General features: G+C 46.6%; 1 protein-coding gene and 1 pseudogene across 9 annotated transcripts in view; one reads left to right on the top strand and one right to left on the bottom strand.

Moving 5' to 3' along the window:
• Positions 1-26,197, bottom strand: part of SLC25A16 (solute carrier family 25 member 16) — a 175,010-nt gene that overhangs the window by 6,332 nt on the left and 142,481 nt on the right. For all 9 annotated transcript variants that reach the window (XM_063961597.1, XM_063961596.1, XM_063961590.1 and 6 more), the window contains 3 exons: positions 19,882-19,945; positions 11,696-11,817; positions 6,327-6,393 (listed from right to left, as the gene is read on the bottom strand). In XM_063961597.1, coding sequence (XP_063817667.1) covers positions 6,327-6,393; positions 11,696-11,817; positions 19,882-19,945 — 253 coding nt within the window. The remainder of the gene's footprint in view (positions 1-6,326; positions 6,394-11,695; positions 11,818-19,881; positions 19,946-26,197) is intronic.
• On the top strand, positions 10,915-11,033 carry LOC134897593 (5S ribosomal RNA; annotated as a pseudogene).

The raw sequence follows: 26,197 nt of genomic DNA, 5'->3' as shown, positions 1-26,197 counted from the left end.
AGGAATTGCTTTGGGAACTACTACTACTTTGGGAATGTCAAATAAGAATGCAGTCGGTTAATTCATAATTAGTTATACTGTATATTCATAAACTGACACTACACTCCACCCTGCAACAAGGGAGAACAATTCACCCACACTAACAATACAACAAAAAATAGGATTTTGGTACTTACCAGGTAAATCCTTTTCTTTGAATCCATAGGGGGCACTGGAGTACTCTAGGGATATGGACGGTTCCACAGGAACTAGGCACTGAATAATTAAAATTTGAGACTACATCCCCCCTCCATATCCCAGAGTACCTCAGTGTTTTTTTACTGAGCCGAACAGGAGCTATAGAGGTTAATGGAGAATTACATATAACAAACGGACAACAATAAAGTTGACACATAACGTTACTGACAACTATCAGTTGACACCAACCCTATAAACTTGCTAATTTGAACCAGTCGGTGAGAGTGTGTTACCATAAGATCCCCTAAACTTACCACAAGCCAGGTAAAACTGCTCTGGGTGGGCGTCCAGTGCCCCCTATGGATTCAAAGAAAAGGATTTACCTGGTAAGTACCAAAATCCTATTTTCTTTTTCATCCACTAGGGGTCACTGGAGTACTCTAGGGACGTACCAAAGTTTCCCCCCGTGGGCGGGAGAGCTGTTTGGCACCTGTAACACTAGACGGCCAAAGCTAGATGCTGATGCCGCAAAAGTATCAAACTTGTAAAAGCGCACAAACATGTGCACTGAAGACCATGTAGTCGCATTGCAAAGCTGTGTCGTAGAACTCCACGACCAGCTGCCCATGACATTCCCGGAGAACGTGTGGAATGAGCTGTTACTGATGTAGGCGGCTGTAACCTAGCATGAAGGTAAGCCTGACGTATGGTCAGTTTTATCCATCTGGATAAGGTCTGCTTAGAACAGGGGTGGGCAATTATTTCAGCTGGGGGGCCGCTTAACACTTCCAGCGAATATTCGAGGGCCACACACAAAATACTCAAAAAGAGTCCCCTTTTTACACATTACGGCAGATAGCGTCCCCTTTTTACACATTACAGCAGACATCGTCCCCCTTTTTACACATTACAGCAGACAGCGCCCCCGTTTTTACACATTACGGCAGACATTGTCCCCCTTTTTACACATTACGGCAGACTGCGTCCCCTTTTTACACATTACGGCAGAGATCGTCCCCCTTTTTACACATTACAGCAGACAGCGTACTTATGGTTCCCTGAAGGAGGTCTATTATTGGGATCCCGGTGCCCTCCGGAGGGGACTTTACTTCTAGTCAACGGTTGTGCTGCCCGTGTCCAGTATATATATATATATATATATATATATACACACACACACACACACACACACACACACACACACATATATATATATATATATACACAGTATATGTTTACAAATACTCACACACATATATATATATATATATATATATATATATATATATATATAGTACACACAAACACACATTACGTATACACACCAAGCCAACACGATACAGAGCCAAATATTCCAATTTAATAAATAGCAGCATTATAAAAAAAAACTAAGAAAAAAAAAATACAGCCAGCTTACTTTTGTCTCTGCTGCTGGCAGGCTACAAGTGACACTAGGGATTGCCATCCGTAAGTGACAGGAGAGCGAGAGTGAGAGCTCGTCCCTCCACTCATGCACCCTCCGCTGGCTCCACGTTCCACGCTTTTTTTTGCACTGCAGCCTGCATGCCCAGTAAATGACTGAGCCGTAGGCTGCACGTTTACTCTCCATTGGACAGCTGAGCCGTTGCAGCTGTCCTTCACTTCTATGCGGTGCCGCGGCTGTAATTAGGTTGTCAGGGCAACCCATGGGGAGCGCAGCGCCGCAGATCGGAGGTCTGATCTGTGTGCGGGCGCAGGGTGCCCTTTTAGGAAGGGGGGGCCTGGGGTACTTCCCCCCCCCCCCCCCCCCGGGCTCCCCCCTTAATCCGGCTCTGCGCCCAGCGCGATTGGTAACAGAGGAAATCCCGGTCAGCTGACCCTGTGACGTGACCGGGATTTCCTCAGCGGCGCTTAGTCTGAGAGCAGTGCAATGACAAGCGGCCTGTCGGGCCGCTTGTCATTGCACTCTAATGGGGCACAGCGGGCCAGGCACGATCGGTCCGCGGGCCGCATCCGGCCCGCGGGCCGCCTGTTGCCCACCCCTACTCTAAACACTCTCTGTGCTATTGATACCTATTTTTACATGATTAACTTTGGTCTCATTAATACAAGCATTGTCTGTACTGATACGGTATGAGAACAGATGTATGGTGATTTTCTCAAGGCGAGAATTAATTAGGAATCAATAAATTTATCAATTCCAACAATATCAGGCACACCCATTAGGGTTTGTGTGCTGAGGATAGGATGAGGTAGTATATATGTTATAAACACTCCCGGTGTAATTGATACCTATTTGTGCATGACCAATTTTGGTCCCATTAACACAAGCATTGCTTGTACTGGTATGGCATGAGAACAGGTGTACGGTGATTATATCTACACCTCCATGCCAGTCTATATTGGGATAGACCAAACCAGGACATACCAACCCCGTTTGTTACCCTTTTTCCCCAACAAATACATTTGTGGGTTTCTCCTTCTTGTGATTAATTCCATGGGGAGAATGAGTGGATACCGACTATATTTTAATAAGGCATAATAAACGTTATGTTTTAATAATAACGACAAATACACATTAACAAGAGTGCACCCAAACAAGAGTCTTCTTTATTCTATGTTTGCTCTAGCTTTTTTCTGACTCTGGGTGCACCACCAGACGGCAATAAAGAGATTATCTCTGTATAGATGTATACTGGTTTATGTAAACACATGTAATTGTGTAATACTGGTGCGGAATCACCAACCTTCTTTGGTAAACCCCCTCGCTCCCCCAGAGGCTGAGTGTTGTAGGGCAGCAACCTCTGGCAAAGAACCAGGAAGTAACGTTAAAAATGGTGTCCTACCATGTTTTTATTTATTTTTTATTTTTTTTATTTTTTTATATTACACCTGTTAAACCAGGATCTGAACCAGTGTCCATGCAATCACAATGTTCACTGTGGGCGGGAAGCCTAACCACTTGGCTACAGAGCCACCTGTAAAATTAATAAGCAAAGCTGCTGTTTAAACATCAACTCTGGTGATGAAATGGTTGCTGTAGTGACTTGCAATCCAGATGGTACCTGACCCCACAATCCCTGGTTTAGGAGGGCAGTGTCCTATCCATTAGGCCACTGGGGATCTGGGGAGGTGAGGCCTGAACTCACAATGTTTGCAGTGCTCAACAGATACTGTTTAATAAGCACTGTGTGCCGACCAACTGCGCCACTGTAGTCTTGCTTATTGCAAAATAGATTTTTAATGTCAACATATATATATATATATATATATATATACACACACACATACATACATATACAACAATGTATATTCACACATACTCAGACCTTATAAATATATATATATTTCATATATGCATACATACACATATATATTATATACCCATATACATATATCCAGATATATCCTGATTCAGAGGTATAATAATTCTTAGAAGTCTGAAACTAAATGTGACCACTCACAGGCTTAAAAACCTGAGATGTCTGCTGCTTAACCGCAGCTTAGTTAATGGGTCCCGTATCCAGTGTGGTGTGGCTGTAGATTTAAAAATACCTACAGCACCTTGTATTCCCAGGTGGCTAACCAGGCCCAACACTGCTTAGCTTCCAAGATCAGATGAGATCGGAGGGGTCTGGGACTGAGGGTCGACAGCACAAAGGTCGACACACCTTAGGTCGACGCCAATTGGTCGACACACCTTAGGTCGACATGGACAAAATGTCGACAGGAACAAGGTCGACATGGAAAAAGGTCGACATGGAAAAAGGTCCACATGAGTTTTTTATGTTTTTTTGGTGTCGTTTTCTTCGTAGAGTGACCGGGAACCCCAATTAGTGCACCGCGTTCGCTCGCCATGCTTCGGGCATGGTGCCTTCGCTCCGCTCGGCACACTTTACCGTTCCAATCGTAGTCCACGTGGATCGTTAAGTATGAAAAGGTTCAAAAAAAGAAAAAAATTGTGAAAAACTCATGTCGACCTTTTTCCATGTCGACCTTGTTCCTGTCGACCTTTTGTCCACGTCGACCTTTTGTCCATGTCGACCTAAGGTGTGTCGACCAATTGGCGTCGACCTTTGTGCTGTCGACCTGGAGTCCGGATACCAGATCGGGCGTATCCAATTGTGGTGTGGCTAAGTGAATTAAGCAAAGCTGCTGCAGGTGAGCCTGAACTCACAATGCTTGCAGAGCTCCACAGATACTGTTTTATAATCACCATGTGCTGACCAATTGTATAACACATCTTACTTTACAACAGTGAACAAAGCCAGTATTTGGCTGACCACAGCCATGATTCAGATTTGCAGTCTTTGGGATAATATCATTATAAACAGTTATGATAAAAATAATAGTAAGAGAAGTGAGTGTAGATCCATGAATGCACTGTTACAGACATGGTAGAGAAACTGCTTTTTTAGCCTTTGCTGGTGTCTTACTCATTATGCAGACAGACAATACAAAAAATACAACTTGCGCGACCCAGTAAATAGCACTAAGGTGTCTCTATAAATATATATCTGGCCAAGTGCAGTGCACGCCAGCAATATGCCTGATCCCAAATTCCCCTTAACACCCCCGCGCCTTCAATGGAGGCGAGATGTAATACAGGAAATTCTGGAAATACAACAGGAAGCATGGTTAAATATGGCCTCATGCTCACAGTATAACACAAAGTGCAGACTTATAATTATGTAAGCAGATTTAATAAACATACTATGATGCATTCAAACCTGCACATATAACATGTATCCTGTTTAACAAAGACTTAATAGCCTATTGTAATACATATGCAGCGCTGCTGTATTCTAGTAAACATGCTTTCTTTTATCAACAAGAGTTGAACATGAGATTTTATCCAGTGACCCTGACATTACTGTGTGCAGGGAACATCACTGTGGCAGCAAAGTTACTCACTAGGCTATGGAGCCTGTGTGCCCCCCCCCCCCCCCCCCGTGCTCCGTGTACCATTCTCTATACACGGAGCCGGGCTATGGTGGAAAGGGAGCCGGAAGCGGCATCGTGGGCCGGGGAGCGCGCTGCATAGAGCCGTGGAGCGGCTTATGCATAAATCAACGTGGCCGGCGCGGCTAAGAGCGGCGGGGGACACAGCATAAACAGCGGCGCTGGAAGCGGCGGCGGGCGGCTGAAGGCAGCGGCTGGTGGCCACACACACACACACAGCATCCCACACAGCGGGGCGGCAGCGGGAGCTGACCGCCCCGTTCAAAATACCTGGACCCTGTGGTGAGGGCTATGACGGGGCTTCTCTATAAGTTCCGTCCAGCCTTTACTGCAGGTTTTAGTCCTGCACGTGGTAGTGAGGTAACGCTTTCAGAGAGGACCGACACCCACAGCTGCTTCAGCAGCTTCCACTATCCCGGACCCTCGCCTTTCTGGAAGGGGGGAAGGGATGTGGAACATTGAAAAAATAAAAAATAAATCCAATAATTGTGGACAAACTCCACAGGCCTAGTTGCTCGGTGAGCACCGAAAAAACACTGAGGTACTCTGGGATATGGAGGGGGGATGTAGTCTCAAATTTTAATTATTCAGTGCCTAGTTCCTGTGGAACCATCCATATCCCTAGAGTACTCCAGTGACCCCTAGTGGATGAAAAAGAAATGAAGAAACAATGTCTTGCACAATTATACTGCAGCAAGGAGTAACTTTTTTTTTTTTTTTTTTTTAAATGTGTTTACTGAAAGCAACAAAGTGGCAGGTTAAATTAACAAAATAATATTAAGCAGGATACAGTCTAATCAAATAAGGAATGTAGGATATTCTAAAAATATATGCTGCTTCAATGTGTATTGAAATCATAATATTCTCTGTTAATAGATGGTGTGGGAAGGTCGAGAGGCCCTGCTCACTAGACTATAGCATGCAATGGAGTCAGCCAAACATCAGTCCCCATGACAATCATCCACTTAACAACCCTGTTTATTCAAACAAGATTATAAATACTTGCTGCAGGTCACAAAGCTTGCCAATCACTGTACACACTGCAAACACCTTTACAGACACAGTACTTCCCACCATACAAAATAGTGTTCAAAACTATATCCGCAATGCTGGAACATCTTTCTGATAGAAACAAAAGTAAAACATCCTTTATAGGTGGAAGGTGTGTGTGTGTGTATGTATAAATAGGAGTGTCCAGGTTAACATACCTGCATAAGGAGCCATTCCTACAATGGTGGGCACAAGTCCCCTGTAATATCCACGGAAACCTCCTTCCTAAAATAAAGAAACAAATAATGCACAATAAAGGGCATTGTCCTGAAGGTTGTCATGTTGGTTAACAGCGGCATTACAATAGGAGTCTGTTTTGTGTTGGACTATTACTAGGTGGGGATGTGAATACAACAGTCACCCAGAACCAAGGAATACATTTTACATGGCATTTCCTTTGAGCTCCCTGGAACGTGTAAGCAGCTTTCCATGGCCCATCAGCCTTTTGATATATGCAGACCCTGGCAGGCAAGCTGCATACACCTTACTGCAAATTCAATGAGCGGTCAGTAAGGGCTATTTAATAATCAATAAGTGTGCAGGACACACCATTGCATTAACTTGGCCATCTAACACATTTTGAGGTGTAGATTAACTGTATGGGCCCAAGCACTTACATCCAGAAAATAATATGACCTGGTCATGTAATCCACCTACATTGCAGGAGTGTTAGGGTGCCCACACTTGGTGAAATGTGTACTCCTACGACACATCACTAGTGACGGGACCCCGCAGGTTGCCGGCATTGGCAAGTGCAACGATGAGCGATGGCATGTTGGGTTGGGGTGGTGAGTGAGACCGTGCTGCATTTGACAGCACGGCATCATTCACCACCTCCTCAGATCTTTCAGCATGTTAGGGATCTGAGGAAGCAATGAACGACTCGCGGGTGCATGCATCACCATCGTTATCGTCTGTACACACAGCACTTTTTAAATATCATACTGCGTGTGGGCACTTTAAGAGGAGGATCAACAGCATCAAGGCCAAAACCGATTTGAACTTTCCCAAATATAGCACAATAGTAAATATCTAATACCCCTTTCACATCGCACAAATAACCCGGCATCGGCTCGCTATATTGCCGGGTCGACACAGGTCACTGGGCCTAATTCAGACCTGATCGCTGGGCAGCGATTTTTGCAGCCCTGCGATCAGATAGTCGCCGCCTACAGGAGGAGGGTATTTTCGCTGTGCAAGTGTGCAATCGCATGTGTAGCAGAGCTGCACAAACTGATTTTGTGCAGTTTCTGCTCAGCCCAGGACTTACTCAGCCACTGCGATGATCAGGGCCGGAGCGGACGTCAGAACACCTCCCGCCAAATGCCTGGTCCCTCCTCAGTTTTTCCGGACACTCCCTGAAAACGGTCGGTTGCCACCCGTGCGAATGGATCCGTTCACCCGTGCGAATGGATCCGTCGCACAAACCCATCGCTGACCGGTGATCCCCGTTGTTGTAGTCCGACGCGCGTGCTCATTGCAGTGCATACGCATGCGCAGTTCAGATCTGATCGCAGGCTGTGAGAAAACGCAGCCTAGCGATCAGGTCTGAATTAGGCCCACTGTGCGATGTGAAAGGGGCCATGGAGAATTCCCGGGTCGCCTGACCCGTTAATTCAACCCAGGCTATAAGAAGGGTTATTCCCGGGTGGAATACTGGGTCAGTGGCAGTGTAAACGGGTTCCTGGGTCGATGCGACCTGGGACCCATTCACTACATAGGGAGAGGCGGCACAGAGAGGGGCTCATCTCCCAGCGCCGCTGCCGAGCCACCGCTATGGCAACGCAACGGCATACTGCCGGGTCGGGAAGCCTGCTGAAGCTTGCTGTTAGGGTCCAATGCCGGATCCCACCCGGGAAGGACCCGTTTCCAATTCCCGGGTGGGAGTCGGCATTGGAGATGTGAAAGGGGTATATAAGTAGAAATGCTGCCGCAACAGTGGTAAGGAAAGAGTGGTAACGGGAAGCAGAGAACAATACCATTCTGTGTTCCCCGTTACCACCCTCTTGCATCCTACATCATTCACCTAAAGGGGCCGATTCTGAATCATAGGCAAAGTGACTGTAGGTGCCCACAAAGCCGCTTTGCCTGCGACTCAGAATCAGCCCTATAGGTGAATGATGTAGTATGCAAGAGAGTGGTAAGCAGCAGATGCCTGTGTTACTACCTCATGCTAATGTAAGAATCTGAAGGGTTAATGTGTCTGCAAGTGGAAACCAGTGTCACCCACTGATTTCACACAAACCTTCATCTTTTTTATGGACACCTGTACCAGATCCAGAGTAGGTATAAGAGATTCGCCTAAAACTGGCTTCTTTTACCCATGTGCGGGACTCAGAAACGCATGGAGACAACGAAACACCCACAACACAGGGCAGTTCTGTGCGCTCACATTGTTGCTGCCCTGAAACACCCCATTTCACAGAAAGGCAGATCCAGCCAAGTTCCGTCTGACTAAGAATAGGTCAGATATACGCAAAAATGCATACATTCGCATCTGCACTGTGAGCCAGTTATCCATGGCAACCAATCAGCTGCTCTGTATAGTTTTATAGTATGCAAATTATAAATGTTACGTCAATGCTGATTGGTTGCCATGGGCAACTTCTCCACTCTTATCACTGCTTAGTACATCTCTCCCTCAATCGTATAATAGTATACAAATGGCAAATTCAAACACGGGAGTTATATTGCAAAGCTGTCATCACTAAAAACCTTTTTTTTGTTTTTTATTATATATACAAAGATTATAAAATGCAACTAAACAACAATAAACATTAACCAAACAGACAGAAAAGTGAATAAAACATTGAAGCTATAAGAGCATTAAGGAATAACGGGTCATAGTATAGACAGATTAGATGTATTTAAGTATTATCTTACCAGACAATTTCATAAATATTCCGTATTTTAGAGTGAAATACAAGATCTTAACATACAAGTTAATATTTAGGTGTAGATTTACTAAAGCTTCTAAAACAGATAAGGGATGGTGTTGCCCATAGCAACAAACCAGGTTCTAGCCATCACTTCTCTATGGCATTCTAGAAATTACAGACAAAATCTGAAGGTTGCTAAGGGCAACACCAGCACTTGTCTGTTTTAGAAGCTGTTAGATTTAACGAGAAAACTGCTAATTAGTGTTCTATTACAGAGCAACAAAGTAGATTTTTTCTTTACATTCCCCTCTCTCTCATTCCCCGTCCTATACCAAACATACTCGCATGGCGGGAGAACAGCAGAAGGGTTAGATTGTCACAGTCTCAGCTTCTATTGTTCCAAGTGGCTGTTCCATATTCATATCGAAGATTTCCTGATAACCACTGTATATCTCATATGTTATGCTCGAATCCCTGAACAGGGTAATCTGACCATCAACACAGACATTTCCATGCAACAAATACATGGGTTTTGGATTCAAATATGCATTGACCAGATGATTTAAACCCATGCATACCCACAATTTTTGGGTTACAGACTGGTAAAATGATGGTCATTTTATTAACCCTGTAAAGGTATTACCGTATATACTCGAGTATAAGCAGACTTTTTCAGCACTTTTTTGTGCTGAAAAAGCCACCTCGGCTTATACTCGAGTCAGTGGCAGTGCAGTGTGAAGGAGGGACACGGAGCGCACAGCGCGCGCCACTCCTGTGTCCCTCCTGCATCTCCGGCGGCAGCGGCGGGTCTATTAAAGGAAGTACCCGTTCGTGACCTCTGATCACGAACCAGCACTTCCTTTAATAGACCCGCCACGGCCGCCGGAGATGCAGGAGGGACACAGGAGAGGCGCGCGCTGTGCGCTCCGTGTCCCTCCTTCAGAAGACAGCGCGGGATCGACAGAGGGGTAAGTAACAGGCACTGGGGGAGGGGGCATATGTGGCAGCATGAGGGGCATATCTGGCAGCATGCGGGGCATATCTGGCACTGTGGGGCATATCTGGCAGCATGAGGGGCATATCTGGCAGCATGAGGGCATATCTGGCACATCTGGCACTGTGGGGCATATGTGGCAGCATGAGGGGCATATATGGCAGCATGAGGGGCATATGTGGCAGCATGAGGGGCATATCTGGCAGCATGAGGGGCATATGTGGCAGCATGAGGGGCATATGTGGCAGCATGAGGGGCATATCTGGCAGCATGAGGGCATATCTGGAACTGTGGGGCATATCTGGTACTGTGGGGCATATCTGGCACTGTGGGGCATATCTGGCACTGTGGGGCATATCTGTCACTGTGGGGCATATCTGGCACTGTGGGGTATATCTGGCAGCATGAGGGCATATCTGGCACTGTGGGGCATATGTGGCAGCATGAGGGGCATATCTGGCAGCATGAGGGGCATATCTGGCACATCTGGCACTGTGGGGCATATTTGGCAGCATGAGGGCATATCGGGCACTGTGGGGCATATTTGGCAGCATGAGGGCATATCTGGCACATCAGGCACTGTGGGGCATATCTGGCAGTATGAGGGCATATCTGGCACTGTGGGGGCATATCTGGCAGTATGAGGGCATATCTGGCACTGAGGGCTGTGTACGGCTAGAGCTGCATTTCCCACCCTAGGCTTATACTCGAGTCAATAAGTTTTCCCAGGTTTTTGTGGTAGAATTAGGTGCCTCGGCTTATATTCGGGTCGACTTATACTCGAGTATATACGGTATATTGATCATTGGAGCCTGTATTATTATTGGTTATATTGTACACATTAGTGGCACCGCACGCTTATGGTTATACATAACCTACTACCATACCACACTGTGTATGCCAAATCTCATCTGATATTGGAAGCAATACAGCGTTGGGCCTGGTTAGTACTTGATTGGGAGACCATCAGGGAATACCAGGTGTTGTAGGTCATCTCTATTACCATTAAAAAAAATTGACTTTGTATTAAATTTGCACACGTGCCCAGCAGATACGTAAATTAAAGATAACTATTCCATCAAAAAATTCACAAACACAGTTAACTCTGTGGTTCACGATTAAGATAGTTTTTAATTATTCATTCATCTATTATTTACAGATTGACTCTGTCCGAGTGTTCTTATATCTTAATAACATTTCATATATTAAAAGTTATGTTTTAATTGTTAAATATTTCCGAGAGTGAGTGCTCCCAACAAAGGTTGTTTCTTTCTCTGTTCACCCTTTTACTATATTATGTCCATTGACCTATGGGAGCACCACTGGCAATCACTATGGAGTCTACCCAAGAGATTGTGCATCACTGGTAGATAGTGATAAATTTTAGACTGATAGTCTATTCGCAGGTTTTCTCGGAAATAAAAGTGAATAATTGGTCATCTTTCCTATACTACATAGTCCTGTGCGGCACCCTTAACCCAATTCCTTTTATGTCTTTACATTTTTACCAGATTTCTGCAAAGTAGACATACGCATGATAGAAGGGCCACAGGCAAAGAAAACAAATTCAACATTTTATGGATGAAGTACATAAAACTAGTAATAATTTTACAATTATGTACATGAAAACATATAAATTTAAATATTGAAATACCTTTGTGTATATAGTTTTGAAAGCATGTATGATGCCATTGTATCGGTGTTCTCCCTTCACTTGAAATGCAAGACGTACTCTGACCATATCCAGGGGGTAAGTGCATATAACAGCGGTGATGCCTGAAATTTCAACAAAATGTTCAGTAGTTCCTCGAACCCGTAAGACGGACATGCTCATTACAACACACTCTAAAGATCCCAGCTCTTTCAATTGAATTGTTAGAACATCAAATCAGGTGTGGGTAACAATAGATTACATATAATCACATGCTGAGGTCTGAAACATATATCCCAAAAGTTCAAAATGTGCTTGCAATTGAAAAGGTCTTTAAAATCGCATATAAAGTATGTAAGTGCATAGAAGGACAATTTTTCAATCTATGTGGCCTATATATATATTAATAATCTTTAGAATTATTAACCGTCTGTATCACAAAAGATATTTTAATTTTTGTTGAAAATATCTCCACTATGGGGGTCATTCAGACCTGATCACACGCTAGGTTTTTTTTTGCTGCGCTGCGATCAGGTCATAACCGCGCATGCGTATGCACCGCAATGCGCAGGTGCATCGCACAGGTACAAAGCGGATCGTTGCTGTATGATGGTTTTTTACGAAGAATCCATTCGCACAGCCGATCACAAGAAGATTGACAGGAAGAAGGCGTTTATGGGTGTCAACTGACCGTTTTCTGGGAGTGTTTAGAAAAATGCAGGCGTGTCTAAGCGTTTGCAGGATGGGTAACTGACGTCAATTCTGTCCCCGAATAGGCTGAAGTGACCGCAGCAGTTGAGTAAGTTCTGGGCAACTCAAACTGCACAAAACTTTTTTGTACCGCACGGCTGCACATGCGATCGCACACTTGCAAAGCAAAAATACACTCCCCTATGGGCGGCGACTATCTGCTCGCAGCAGTGCAAAAAACCCCTAGCGAGCGATCAGGTCTGAATTAGGCCCTATGTACTAAGTGAAACTCGGAAGGGATAGCGAGATACTTTCCTAGAGGAGTCTTTGTGACAGACGCCTCTAGAGAATCTGGTACTGCGTATGTGCATAGTGTCAGAATCGGGAGCCAGCCAGAGACTGTGGGAGAGAGATTAGAATTTCCCAGATCCCTCTCCTGCGAAAAAGCCTCCATAGGCATAAAGCGGTTTACGCCATCTGAGGATGGTATAAACCAGCACGTCCAAACACTGAAAAGCTTAGTTTTTTGGAGTTTAGTTCATTTCTAATTACATCCCCTCTGTACAGTCCACACATCCTCACATACATTATTTTCTTTTTCTTCAATTTGACATCCTTCTGACCTCTGGTTGACATTACAGTGTGACTATACCATACAGCCCACCATGAAACGCTGGAATTTGGCTTGACCTTTATGCAACAGATAGCACCTATCCTTGTGTATCAATGGGGGTAATTCCAAGTTGATCGCAGCAGGAAATTTTTTAGCAATTGGGCAAAACCATGTGCACTGCAGGGGAGGGACAGATATAACATGTGCAGAGAGAGTTAGATTTGGGTGGGTTATTTTATTTCTGTGCAGGGTAAATACTGGCTGCTTTACTTTTACACTGCAATTTAGATTGCAGATTGAACACACCCCACCCAAATCTAACTCTCTCTGCACATGTTATATCTGCCTCCCCTGCAGTGCACATGGTTTTGCCCAATTGCTAAAAAATTTCCTGCTGCGATCAACTTGGAATTACCCCCAATGTCTATTTCCCTATAGAGTGTAAGCTTGCAAGCAGGGCCTTCCTGTTTGTGTGCCACTACCAGTTGTGTGTTATCATGGTTGATCCAATTGTAAAGCGCAACGGAATATGCTGTGCTATATAAGAAATTGGTCATAAATAATAAATAAGGGTCAGATCATAGTCCCATTGGCAATAATGGGGACTGTGACCTATAGTGCTAATTGGCCTTCTACAGGATAGTTCTGTGAAATCTCTTGCATTAGGGTATTAGTACAAAGCGCTGATACATATGAGTATGTAGAAACTGTAGTTTCTGCATCATTTTATGACAAGCTGCCTTGATAAATAGGCCCCTAAAAAGGTAAAAAATTGTTGCTACAGTTGCCATCTTTATCCTACTGAACCATGCTGCAAAAATAAGTATTTTCTCCAATCTCTATAAAAAAGAAAACATTTAGTAAAACATAAAAATAATAGGATTTTGGTTACCTACCGGTAAATCCTTTTCTCGTAGTCCGTAGAGGATGCTGGGGCTCACATTAGTACCATGGGGTATAGACGGGTCCACCAGGAGCCATTGGCACTTTAAGAGTTTGAGAGTGTGGGCTGGTTCCTCCCTCTATGCCCCTCCTACCAGACTCAGTCTAGAAACTGTGCCCGAGGAGACGGACATCTTCGAGAGAAGGATTATACACAGATAGTGGTGAGATTCATACCAGCTCACACATACAAGGCACATCAAGCCAACGAAGCTTGAACACTCAGCAACTGCTGAAACATTACTTACCAAGTAACAATGCAGTACTCAACTAAAAGGAAGTTGTACTGAACCAAATAACATTTGCAGGAAAACGAAGTGCTGGGCGGGCACCCAGCATCCTCTACGGGCTACGAGAAAAGGATTTACCGGTAGGTAACCAAAATCCTATTTTCTCTTACGTCCTAGAGGATGCTGGGGTCCACATTAGTACCATGGGGATGTACCAAAGCTCCCAGAACGGGAGGGAGAGCGCGGAGGCTCCTGCAGAACTGATTGACTGAACTTCAGATCATCAGAGGCCAAAGTATCGAACTTGTAAAACTTTGCAAACGTGTTCAACCTAGACCAAGTTGCAGCTCGGCAAAGTTGCACTGCCGAGACACCCCGGGCAGCCGCCCAGGAAGACCCCACCTTACGAGTAGAGTGGGCCTTAACAGATTTTGGACACGGCAGTCCTGCCGTAAAATAAGCGTGCTGGATAGTGAACCTGATCCAGTGAGAGATTATCTGCTTAGAAGCAGGACACCCAATTTTCTTGGGATCATATAGGACAAACAGAGTGTCCGACTTTCTGTGTCGAGCAGTTCTCTTCACATATATATTCAGAGCCCTTATGACATCCAAGGACTTTGATGTAATTGAGTCAGTAGCGACTGGCACCACAATAGGTTGGTTGATATGAAATGCCGACACAACCTTCGGAAGAAATTGCTGGACGTGTCCGGAGCTCAGCTCTATCTTCGTGGAAGATCAAGTAAGGGCTTTTACAGGATAAAGCCCCCAGCTCGGACACACGTCTAGCAGAAGCTAAGGCCAACAACGTGACCGCCTTCCATGTAAGAAATTTGACCTCTACCTCCTGTAGAGGCTCAAACCAATCCGAACTGCAACACCACGTTAAGGTCCCAAGGCGCTGTAGGCGGTACAAATGGAGGCTGGATATGCAGAACTCCCTCCAAAAAGGTCTGAACCTCCGGGAGGGCAGCCAATTGTTTCTGAAAGAAAATGGATAGGGCCGAAATCTGGACCTCCACAGATCCCAACCTCAGGCCCATATCCACACCTGCCTGCAGGAAGAGGAGGAAACGTCCCAGTTGAAACTCCACCGCAGGAAACTTTTCGGACTCACACCAAGAGACATATTTCTTCCAAACACGATGGGAATGTTTAGACGTTACCCCTTTCCTAGCCTGCATGAGGGTAGGAATAACCTTCTTCGGAATGCCTTTCCGAGCAAGAATCAGGCACTCAACTTCCATGCCGTCAAACGTAGCCGGGGTAAGTCTTGACAGGCGAACGGCCCCTGATGCAGCAGGTCCTCCCAAAGAGGAAAAGGCCTCGGATCTTCTTGCAGTAGATTCAGAAGGTCCACGTACCAAGCCCTTCTTGGCCAGTCTGGGGCAATGAGGATCGATTGAACCATTATTCTCCTTATGAGCTTTAGGATTCTTGGGATGAGTGGGAGTGGTGGAAAAACACGTACACTGACTGGAACACCCACGGAGACACCAGGGTGTCCACTGCCACTGCCTGTGGGTCTCTCGACCTGGAACAATAGCGCCAAAGCTTCTTGTTGAGACGAGAGGCCATCATGTCTATTTGGGGTAATCCCCAAAGGTCTGTTATTTCCTTGAACACCTCCGGATGGAAACCCCACTCCACTGGATGGAGATCGTGTCTGCTGAGGAAGTCTGCTTCCCAGTTGTCTACTCCGGAATGAAGATGGCTGACAGCGCCAACACATGTTTTTCTGTCCAGAGGAGTATCCTTGTCACCTCTGACATTGCCGCTCTGCTCTTCGTTCCGCCTTGTCGGTTTATGTAAGCCACTGTTGTTACGTTGTCCGACTGCACTTGAATGGCCCGATTTCTTAGAAGAGGGGCCGCCCGAAGAAGACAGTTGTAGACGGCTCTTAGTTCCAGGATGTTGATGGGCAGGCCGGCTTCCAGGCTTGAACACCATCCTTGGAATTTTACTCCTTGAGTGACTGCTCCCCAGCCCGAAGGCTCGCATCCGTGGTTAGAAGGACCCAGTCCTGAATCCCGAACATGCAGCCCTCCAGACGGTGAGGCAATTGGAGCCACCAGAGGAGAGAAATCCTGGCCTTTGGCGACAGACAAATTCTCTGGTGCATGTGGAGATGAGATCCTGACCACTTGTCCAGGAGATCCAGTTGGAAGATCCGAGCGTGAAACCTCCCGTACTGGAGAGCCTCGTAAGAGGCCACCATCTTTTCCAATAAGCCAATGCATTGATGAACCGACACCCGGGCTGGCTTTAGGACATCCCGGACCATAGCTTGTATCACCAATGCCTTTTCCTGTGGAAGAAACACTTTCTGCACTTCCGTATCCAGGATCATTACCAGAAAGGACAACCTCTGGGTTGGTTCCAAATGTGACTTTGGAAGGTTCAGAATCCAACCATGACTCCAGAGGAGGCGTGTTGTGAGAACAATGGACTACAGCAGATTCTCCTTGGACGATGCCTTTATCAGCAGATCATCCAGATATGGAATGATGTTCACACCGTTTGCGGAGGAGAACCATCATATCTGCCATCACCTTGGTAAACACCCTTGGTGCTGTGGAGAGGCCGAATGGTAGGGCCTGGAACTGGAAATGACAGGCCAGCAATGCGAAACGGAGATAAGCCTAATGCGGCAGCCAGATCGGAATGTGGAGGTACGCATCCTTGATATCCAGGGATACCAGGAATTCCCCCTCTTCCAGACCTGATATCACCACCCTGAGAGACTCCATCTTGAACTTGAACTCATTTAGAAAGGGGTTCAATGATTTTAGGTTCAGAATGGGCCTGACCGAACCATCCGGTTTCGGTATCACGAAAAGGTTCGAATAGTAACCTTTGTTCTGCATGTGAGGTGGTACTGGTACAATGACCTGTGCCTCCACCAGTTTTTGGACAGCGTCTTTTAGTATACAGTGCTGTCTGCCAACAGAGTTGGTAAGCCTGATTTGTGGAGGGAGACTTTGAAATTCCAGCCTGTATCCCTGGGATACAATATCTATCACCCAGGGATCCAGGCCGGACGATACCCAGGAGTGACTGAAGTGTCCGAGTCTCGCTCCCACCGGCCTCATCTCCAGGCCGCGCGGTCCACCGTCATGCGGAGGACTTTGGCGTACCTGAAGCAGGCTTTTGTTCCTGGGAACCTGCAGCTGCAGGTTTCTTGGACTTAACTCGACCTCCCCTAAAGAAGGTATTGGACATTCTGGCCCTTCTAGGCTTCTTAGGCCGAAAGGACTGCGTTGCAGATGAAAAGAAGGATTTATTCGGAGCAGGTGCTGCTGAGGGAAGAAACGGAGACTTACCCGCTGTAGCCGTGGATATCCACGTGTCTAGATCTTCCCCAAAGAGAGCCTAACCTGTATAGGGTAGGGACTACACACTTTTCCTGGATTCCGCGTCGGCTGACCACTGGCGCAGCCACAGTCCCAGACGAGCTGAAACAGACATGGAAGATATTCCTGCAGCCATGGAACCCAGGTCTTTCATGGATTCTACCATAAAACCTGCTGAATCATGTATATTGCGTAAATATAATAACATCATCCCTGTCCATCGTATCCAAATCCTCAAGTAAGGTAGCCGACCACTTTACTATTGCCTTTGCAATCCATGCAGTAGCAATAGTGGGATGTAATATGGCCCCTAAAGCAGTGTACATTGATAACACGCTTGATTTAAGCGTGTTATCAATTTTTCTATCAGCCGTCTCCTTTAAGGCGGTAGATCCTGGAACAGGCAAAACCACCTTCTTTGAGAGTCTGGACACAGAGGCGTCAACAATCGGCGGGTTTTCCCACTTTTTCCTATCCTCCTCAGGGAAAGGAAGCGCCACTTGGACCCTTTTAGGGACCTGGAATTTTTTCTCAGGGTTTACCCATGCTTTTTCAAATATAACTTTCAATTCCTTTGACGCAGGGAAGGTTAGCGAGGCTTTTTTATTTTCAGTGAAAAAAGCTTCCTCAACCTGCTCAGGTGTGGTATCATTAACATTCAATACATCCCTGATAGCCTCTATCAACAATTGCTCCCCATTGCAAGAGATGCGGAACCCCGCAACACATCCCCATCACCGTCTGTGGTATCGGAATCCGTGTCGTCTTGTGTGACATGCACAAGCGCACGTTTGTGGGGGTATATAGCGGGGCGTCCTGACATACCAGAAACCGGCCATACTGCCATAGAGCTCTGTAATACCTGGGTTGCAGATTCATTACTTGCAACCCTGTCAGAAATCTGAGAAATCCAAGATTTGATAGAGGAAAACCACTCAGGCTCCCTTGCTGGTACCTGTGCTAAACCAGTGCTATCCTGATTACATAGAATGGGATCATCCTGGGAGGATAAATCCTCTGCAGCATATGACACAGTGTCCCTGGACATAGCTAAAGGAGACCACCAAACACTCCACAACCACACACACACACACACACACACACAGGTGAGGGCAGACAGAGTTTCCCCTCCAAGAATGGCAAGAGAGACACAGAGATTGGAGCCAACCCACACACAGCGCTTTTAGCAAAGGGAGACCCCTTGTCAGCGCTGACTGTGCACCTTAATAGGACACACAGTCTTATTACAGCCTCCCCTCCCTTCTACAACCCCCTGGTACCGTGTACAGATAGCTGGAGTTGCTGTGGAGGGACCTGTTCTTCCTCTCAGCGCTGTGCAGGCAGGAAAATGGAGCTGAAACGCTGCAGGGTCCGCTCTGAGGAGAAGCTCCACCCACTTAATGGCGCTGTCTTCCCACTCTTAATGGATTATACTGGCCTGAGGAATTAGTGCTGGCTGAGATCCGAGGACTCTGACAGACTTGCTGACCAGTGTAGGGGGTAAGCGCTGGCCCAGGGCGCCCCTCACAGCGCCGCACCATGTACCGCTGAGCCTTCCCAGGAGCGCAGTTAATACTGTGCTCCCTCCCCACTGCTGCCATCTTCACAACAGCCCCCCGCTTGCTAGGGGGGTCGGTGACTCACTCACCACTTCTTCAGCTCTGTAAGGGGTTGGCGGCATGCTGCTGGGGCGAGCGGCCCCCTGTGGCGGAGAATGATCAGACCCCTCTGGAGCTCAGTGTCCAGTCAGCGGAGACAGTTGCTCAGACCCCGCAGGGCGGACACTGCTCCCCCGCCCACACAGTTCCTCGCTGCAGGGAGGCTGTTGCCAGCAGCCTACCTGTAAAATTAAAAAAACTCTAAAATTAAACTTTACTAGAAAAGCTCTGTAGAGCTCCCCTAGCTGTGACCGGCTCCTCCGGGCACATTTTCTAAACTGAGTCTGGTAGGAGGGGCATAGAGGAGCCAGCTCACACTCTCAAACTCTTAAAGTGCCAATGGCTCCTGGTGGACCCATCTATACCCCATGGTACTAATGTGGACCCCAGCATCCTCTAGGACGTAAGAGGGGAAAAAATGATAGCATAGTGCAACACTGAATGATCACCACAGTTGTTATTACGCAAGTGTCCCCTCAAATTAATATATCTTCTATAGCCTGCAGCTGTTAGCGATGAATAAAAGGCTCAGTAATATCACAATCCTACCACCTTTATGACTGTTGTTACTGGGAATGGAAATGACCTGTGTGCATTCTGCCTTAAATAATATACCACTAGTAAAAGCACTAGACGTGTCAATGACTTTAATCTGTAGGCCAGCTTCAGAAATGTCTCCGGTATTGTAATGACCCTGTACCTGCCATTGATCCTGCCATTAGTCTATGCACATGTTCCGACTTGCCAATTTTCTTGCGTATTAACTGTAAAAAATAATAGCGTTAATTACAATGTTACATTTAAACACAAATCCAGATTAAAGTACTGGGGGTCAAGATGGGAGTAGTTTAAAATAAAAATTGCTGCTTTGAAAGCAATTTCCACCATGTCACCATGGACCAATCTTTAAGCAATGTTTCTCTAACGTCCTAGTGGATGCTGGGGACTCCGTCAGGACCATGGGGATTAGCGGCTCCGCAGGAGACAGGGCACATCTAAAGAAAGCTTTTAGGATCACATGGTGTGTACTGGCTCCTCCCCCTATGTCCCTCCTCCAAGCCTCAGTTAGGTTTTTGTGCCCGTCCGAGCAGGGTGCAATCTAGGTGGCTCTCCTAAAGAGCTGCTTAGAAAAAGTTTTTTTAGGTTTTAAATCTCAGTGAGTCCTGCTGGCAACAGGCTCACTGCATCGAGGGACTTAGGGGAGAGATTTTCAACTCACCTGCGTGCAGGATGGATTGGAGTCTTAGGCTACTGGACATAGCTTCAGAGGGAGTCGGAACACAGGTCATCCTGGGGTTCGTCCCGGAGCCGCGCCGCCGACCCCCCTTACAGATGCTGAAGATCGGAGGTCCGGAAACAGGCGGCAGAAGACTCTTCAGTCTTCATGAAGGTAGCGCACAGCACGGCAGCTGTGCGCCATTGTTGCTACACACTTCTCACTGACCAGTCACGGAGGGTGCAGGGCGCTGCTGGGGGCGCCCTGGGCAGCAATATTAAATACCTTTAGTGGCAAAGAATACATCACATATAGCCATTAAGGCTATATGTATGTATTTAACCCAGGCCAGATTTCTCAAAACCCGGGAGAAAAGCCAGCCGAAAAGGGGGCGGAGCTTATTCTCCTCAGCACTCAGCGCCATTTTCCTGCTCAGCTCCGCTGTGAGGAAGGCTCCCAGGACTCTCCCCTGCACTGCACTACAGAAACAGGGTAACAAAGAGAAGGGGGGCATAAATTGGCGATATTTATATATTAAAAGCGCTTATAACAAAAACAACACCTTTTAGGGTTGTTTATATACATTTATAGCGCTTTTGGTGTGTGCTGGCAAACTCTCCCTCTGTCTCCCCAAAGGGCTAAGGGGTCCTGTCTTCGATTAGAGCATTCCCTGTGTGGCTGCTGTGTGTCGGTACGTGTGTGTCGACATGTATGAGGACGATGTTGGTGTGGAGGCAGAGCAATTGCCGGTAATGGTGATGTCACCCCCTAGGGAGTCGACACCGGAATGGATGGCTTTAGTTATGGAATTACGTGATAATGTTAGTACATTACAAAAGTCAGTAGACGAAATGAGACGGCCGGAAAACCAGTCAGTACCGGCTCAGGCGTCTCAGACACCGTCAGGGGCTGTAAAACGTCCCTTACCTCAGTCAGTCGACACGGGTACCGACACAGATGAATCTAGTGTCGACGGTGAAGAAACAAACGTATTTTCCAACAGGGCCACACGTTATATGATCACGGCAATGAAGGAGGCTTTGCAGATCTCTGATACTGCTGGTACCTCAAAAAGGGGTATTATGTGGGGGGTAAAAAAACTACCTGTAGCTTTTCCAGAATCAGAGGAATTGAATGACGTGTGTGATGAAGCGTGGGTTAACCCAGATAGAAAACTGCTAATTTCTAAGAAGTTATTGGCATTATACCCTTTCCCACCAGAGGTTAGGACGCGCTGGGAAACACCCCCTAGGGTGGATAAGGCGCTCACACGTTTATCAAAGCAAGTGGCGTTGCCGTCTCCTGATACGGCCGCCCTCAAGGATCCAGCGGATAGGAGGCTGGAAACTACCCTGAAAAGTATATACACTCATACTGGTGTTATACTGCGACCGGCAATAGCCTCAGCCTGGATGTGCAGTGCTGGGGTAGTGTGGTTGGATTCCCTGACTGAAAATATTGATACCCTGGATAGGGACAGTATTTTATTGACTCTAGAGCAATTAAAGGATGCGTTTCTTTATATGCGAGATGCTCAGAGGGATATTTGTACTCTAGCATCAAGAGTAAGTGCGATGTCCATATCTGCCAGAAGAAGTTTATGGACGCGACAGTGGTCAGGTGATGCGGATTCCAAAAGGCATATGGAAGTATTGCCATATAAAGGAGAGGAATTATTTGGGGTCGGTCTATCGGATCTGGTGGCCACGGCAACTGCCGGCAAATCCACTTTTTTACCTCAGACCCCCTCCCAACAGAAAAAGACACCGTCTTTTCAGCCGCAGTCCTTTCGCTCCTATAAAAACAAGCGAGCAAAAGGACAGTCTTATCTGCCGCGAGGCAGAGGAAAGGGTGAGAGAGGGCAGCAAGCAGCCCCTGCCCAGGACCAGAAGCCCGCCCCGGGTTCTACAAAGCCATCAGCATGACGCTGGGGCTTTACAAGCGGACTCAGGAGCGGTGGGGGGTCGACTAAAGATTTTCAGCAATCAGTGGGCTCGCTCACAGGTGGACCCGTGGATCCTGCAGATAGTATCTCAGGGTTACATGTTGGAGTTCGAAAGGTCTCCCCCTCGCCGGTTCCTAAAGTCTGCTTTACCAACGTCTCCCTCAGAAAGGACGACGGTATTGGAAGCCATTCACAAGCTGTATTCTCAGCAGGTGATAGTCAAGGTACCCCTCCTACAACAGGGAAAGGGGTATTATTCCACACTATTTGTGGTACCGAAGCCGGACGGTTCGGTAAGACCTATTCTAAATCTGAAATCCTTGAACCTGTACATACAGAAATTCAAGTTCAAGATGGAGTCACTCAGAGCAGTGATAGCGAATCTGGAAGAAGGGGACACTTCATGGTGTCCCTGGACATAAAAGATGCTTATCTGCATGTCCCAATTTACCCCTCACACCAAGGGTATCTCAGGTTCGTGATACAAGACTGTCATTATCAGTTTCAAACGCTGCCGTTTGGTTTGTCCACGGCCCCTCGGGTCTTTACCAAGGTAATGACCGAAATGATGGTTCTTCTACGAAGAAAAGGCGTATTAATTATCCCTTACTTGGACGATCTCCTGATAAGGGCAAAGTCCAGAGAACAGTTGGAAGTCGGTGTAGCACTAACCCAAGTAGTGCTTCAGCAACACGGGTGGATTCTGAATCTTCCAAAATCTCAATTGACCCCGACAACACGTCTGCTGTTCCTGGGAATGATTCTGGACACGGTTCAGAAAAAGGTGTTTCTCCCGGAGGAGAAAGCAAGGGAGTTATCCGAACTGGTCAGGAACCTCCTAAAACCAGGAACTGTGTCAGTACATCAATGCACAAGAGTCCTGGGAAAGATGGTGGCTTCTTACGAAGCAATTCCATTCGGCAGATTCCATGCACGAACATTTCAGAGGGATCTGCTGGACAAATGGTCCGGATCGCATCTGCACATGCATCAGCGGATAACACTGTCACCAAGAACAAGGTTGTCTCTCCTGTGGTGGTTGCAGAGTGCCCATCTGTTAGAGGGCCGCAGGTTCGGCATACAGGACTGGGTCCTGGTGACTACGGATGCCAGCCTACGGGGCTGGGGAGCAGTCACACAGGGAAGAAACTTCCAGGGTGTATGGTCAGACCTGGAGACGTCTCTTCACATAAATATACTGGAGCTAAGAGCGATATACAATGCTCTAAGCTTGGCAAAACCGCTGCTTCAGGGTCAGCCGGTGTTGATCCAGTCGGACAACATCACGGCAGTCGCCCACGTAAACAGACAAGGCGGCACGAGAAGCAGAAGAGCAATGACAGAAGCTGCAAGGATTCTTCGCTGGGCGGAAAATCATGTCATAGCACTGTCAGCAGTGTTCATCCCGGGAGTGGACAACTGGGAAGCAGACTTCCTCAGCAGACACGACCTTCACCCGGGAGAGTGGGGACTTCATCCGGAAGTTTTCCACATGATTGTGAACCGTTGGGAAAAACCAAAAGGTGGATATGATGGCGTCTCGCCTCAACAAAAAACTGGACAGATATTGCGCCAGGTCAAGAGACCCTCAGGCAATAGCTGTGGACGCTCTGGTAACACCATGGGTGTACCAGTCAGTGTATGTGTTTCCTCCTCTGCCTCTCATACCAAAGGTACTGAGAATTATTCGGAAAAGGGGAGTAAGAACAATACTAGTGGCTCCGGATTGGCCAAGAAGAACTTGGTATCCGGAACTTCAAGAGATGCTCACGGAGGATCCGTGGCCTCTACCTCTAAGAAGGGATCTGCTTCAGCAGGGACCTTGTATGTTCCAAGACTTACCGCGACTGCGTTTGACGGCATGGCGGTTGAACGCCGGATTCTAAAAGAAAAGGGCATTCCAGAGGAAGTTATTCCTACCTTGATTAAGGCTAGGAAGGAAGTGACCGCACAACATTATCACCGCATTTGGAGAAAATATGTTGCGTGGTGTGAAGCCAAGAAGGCCCCAACGGAAGAATTTCAATTGGGTCGATTCTTACATTTCCTGCAGGCAGGATTGTCTATGGGCCTCAAATTGGGGTCTATTAAAGTTCAAATTTCGGCCTTATCAATCTTCTTCCAGAAGGAATTGGCTTCAGTGCCTGAAGTACAAACTTTTGTCAAGGGTGTACTACATATACAGCCCCCGATTGTGCCCCCAGTGGCACCGTGGGATCTAAACGTAGTTTTGGATTTTCTCAAATCTCATTGGTTTGAGCCTCTCAAATCTGTAGATTTGAAGTATCTTACATGGAAAGTAACCATGCTGCTGGCCCTGGCTTCAGCCAGGAGAGTTTCAGAGTTGGCGGCTTTATCGTACAAAAGCCCATATCTGATTTTCCATTCGGACAGGGCAGAACTGCGGACACGTCCTCATTTTCTCCCTAAGGTGGTTTCGGCTTTTCACTTGAACCAGCCTATTGTGGTGCCTGCGGCTACTAGCGACTTGGAGGACTCCAAGTTACTGGACGTTGTCAGAGCATTAAAAATATATATTTCAAGGACAGCTGGAGTCAGAAAATCTGACTCGTTGTTTATATTGTATGCACCCAACAAGATGGGTGCTCCTGCGTCTAAGCAGACGATTGCGCGTTGGATCTGTAGCACAATCCAACTTGCACATTCTGTGGCAGGCCTGCCACAGCCTAAATCTGTAAAGGCCCACTCCACAAGGAAGGTGGGCTCATCTTGGGCGGCTGCCCGAGGGGTCTCGGCATTACAACTTTGCCGAGCAGCTACGTGGTCAGGGGAGAACACGTTTGTAAAATTTTACAAATTTGATACTCTGGCTAAGGAGGACCTGGAGTTCTCTCATTCGGTGCTGCAGAGTCATCCGCACTCTCCCGCCCGTTTGGGAGCTTCGGTATAATCCCCATGGTCCTGACGGAGTCCCCAGCATCCACTAGGACGTTAGAGAAAATAAGAATTTACTTACCGATAATTCTATTTCTCATAGTCCGTAGTGGATGCTGGGCGCCCATCCCAAGTGCGGATTGTCTGCAATACTTGTACATAGTTATTGTTACAAAAATCGGGTTATTATTATTGTTGTGAGCCATCTTTTCAGAGGCTACTCCGTTTGTTATCATACTGTTAACTGGGTTCAGATCACAAGTTGTACGGTGTGATTGGTGTGGCTGGTATGAGTCTTACCCGGGATTCAAGATCCTTCCTTATTGTGTACGCTCGTCCGGGCACAGTACCTAACTGAGGCTTGGAGGAGGGACATAGGGGGAGGAGCCAGTACACACCATGTGATCCTAAAAGCTTTCTTTAGATGTGCCCTGTCTCCTGCGGAGCCGCTAATCCCCATGGTCCTGACGGAGTCCCCAGCATCCACTACGGACTATGAGAAATAGAATTATCGGTAAGTAAATTCTTATTTTCCAGCACCTTTCTGAATCTACAGCACAAAAATAAATCAGGCTGGGGGCAAAGGAGGGTCATACCTGGAACTGGAAAGTTGAATTTAATAAAGTGCAAGAGCACAGATCCCTCTGCACTGGTTTATTTAAAAAAAAAAAAACACAACAACTCTTAATAGGTGTAATTATTAATATTATTATTTTTTACATAGTACGTGAAAGGGGGTGCTACCACAGGCAATACTCTTTAAAACACCACAAACAGATAAGAGGGAAAAAAACATGTTGTCCCTGTATGGTGCGCAAGAAATCCATAATAAAATCTAACTTTTATTTACATTCATTATAAATATATGTATCAATAAAAATCAGAAAAATATTAGAGAGTGAAACAAAAATGAAAACGTGAATTAAAAAAAAGAAAATTAGAACCAAACAAAGTTGAGTA

Source organism: Pseudophryne corroboree, chromosome 3 (genome assembly GCF_028390025.1).
Source record: "Pseudophryne corroboree isolate aPseCor3 chromosome 3, aPseCor3.hap2, whole genome shotgun sequence".
In the NCBI taxonomy this organism is placed as follows: Eukaryota; Metazoa; Chordata; class Amphibia; order Anura; family Myobatrachidae; genus Pseudophryne; species Pseudophryne corroboree.
This window is presented reverse-complemented; position numbering and strand designations above follow the sequence as displayed.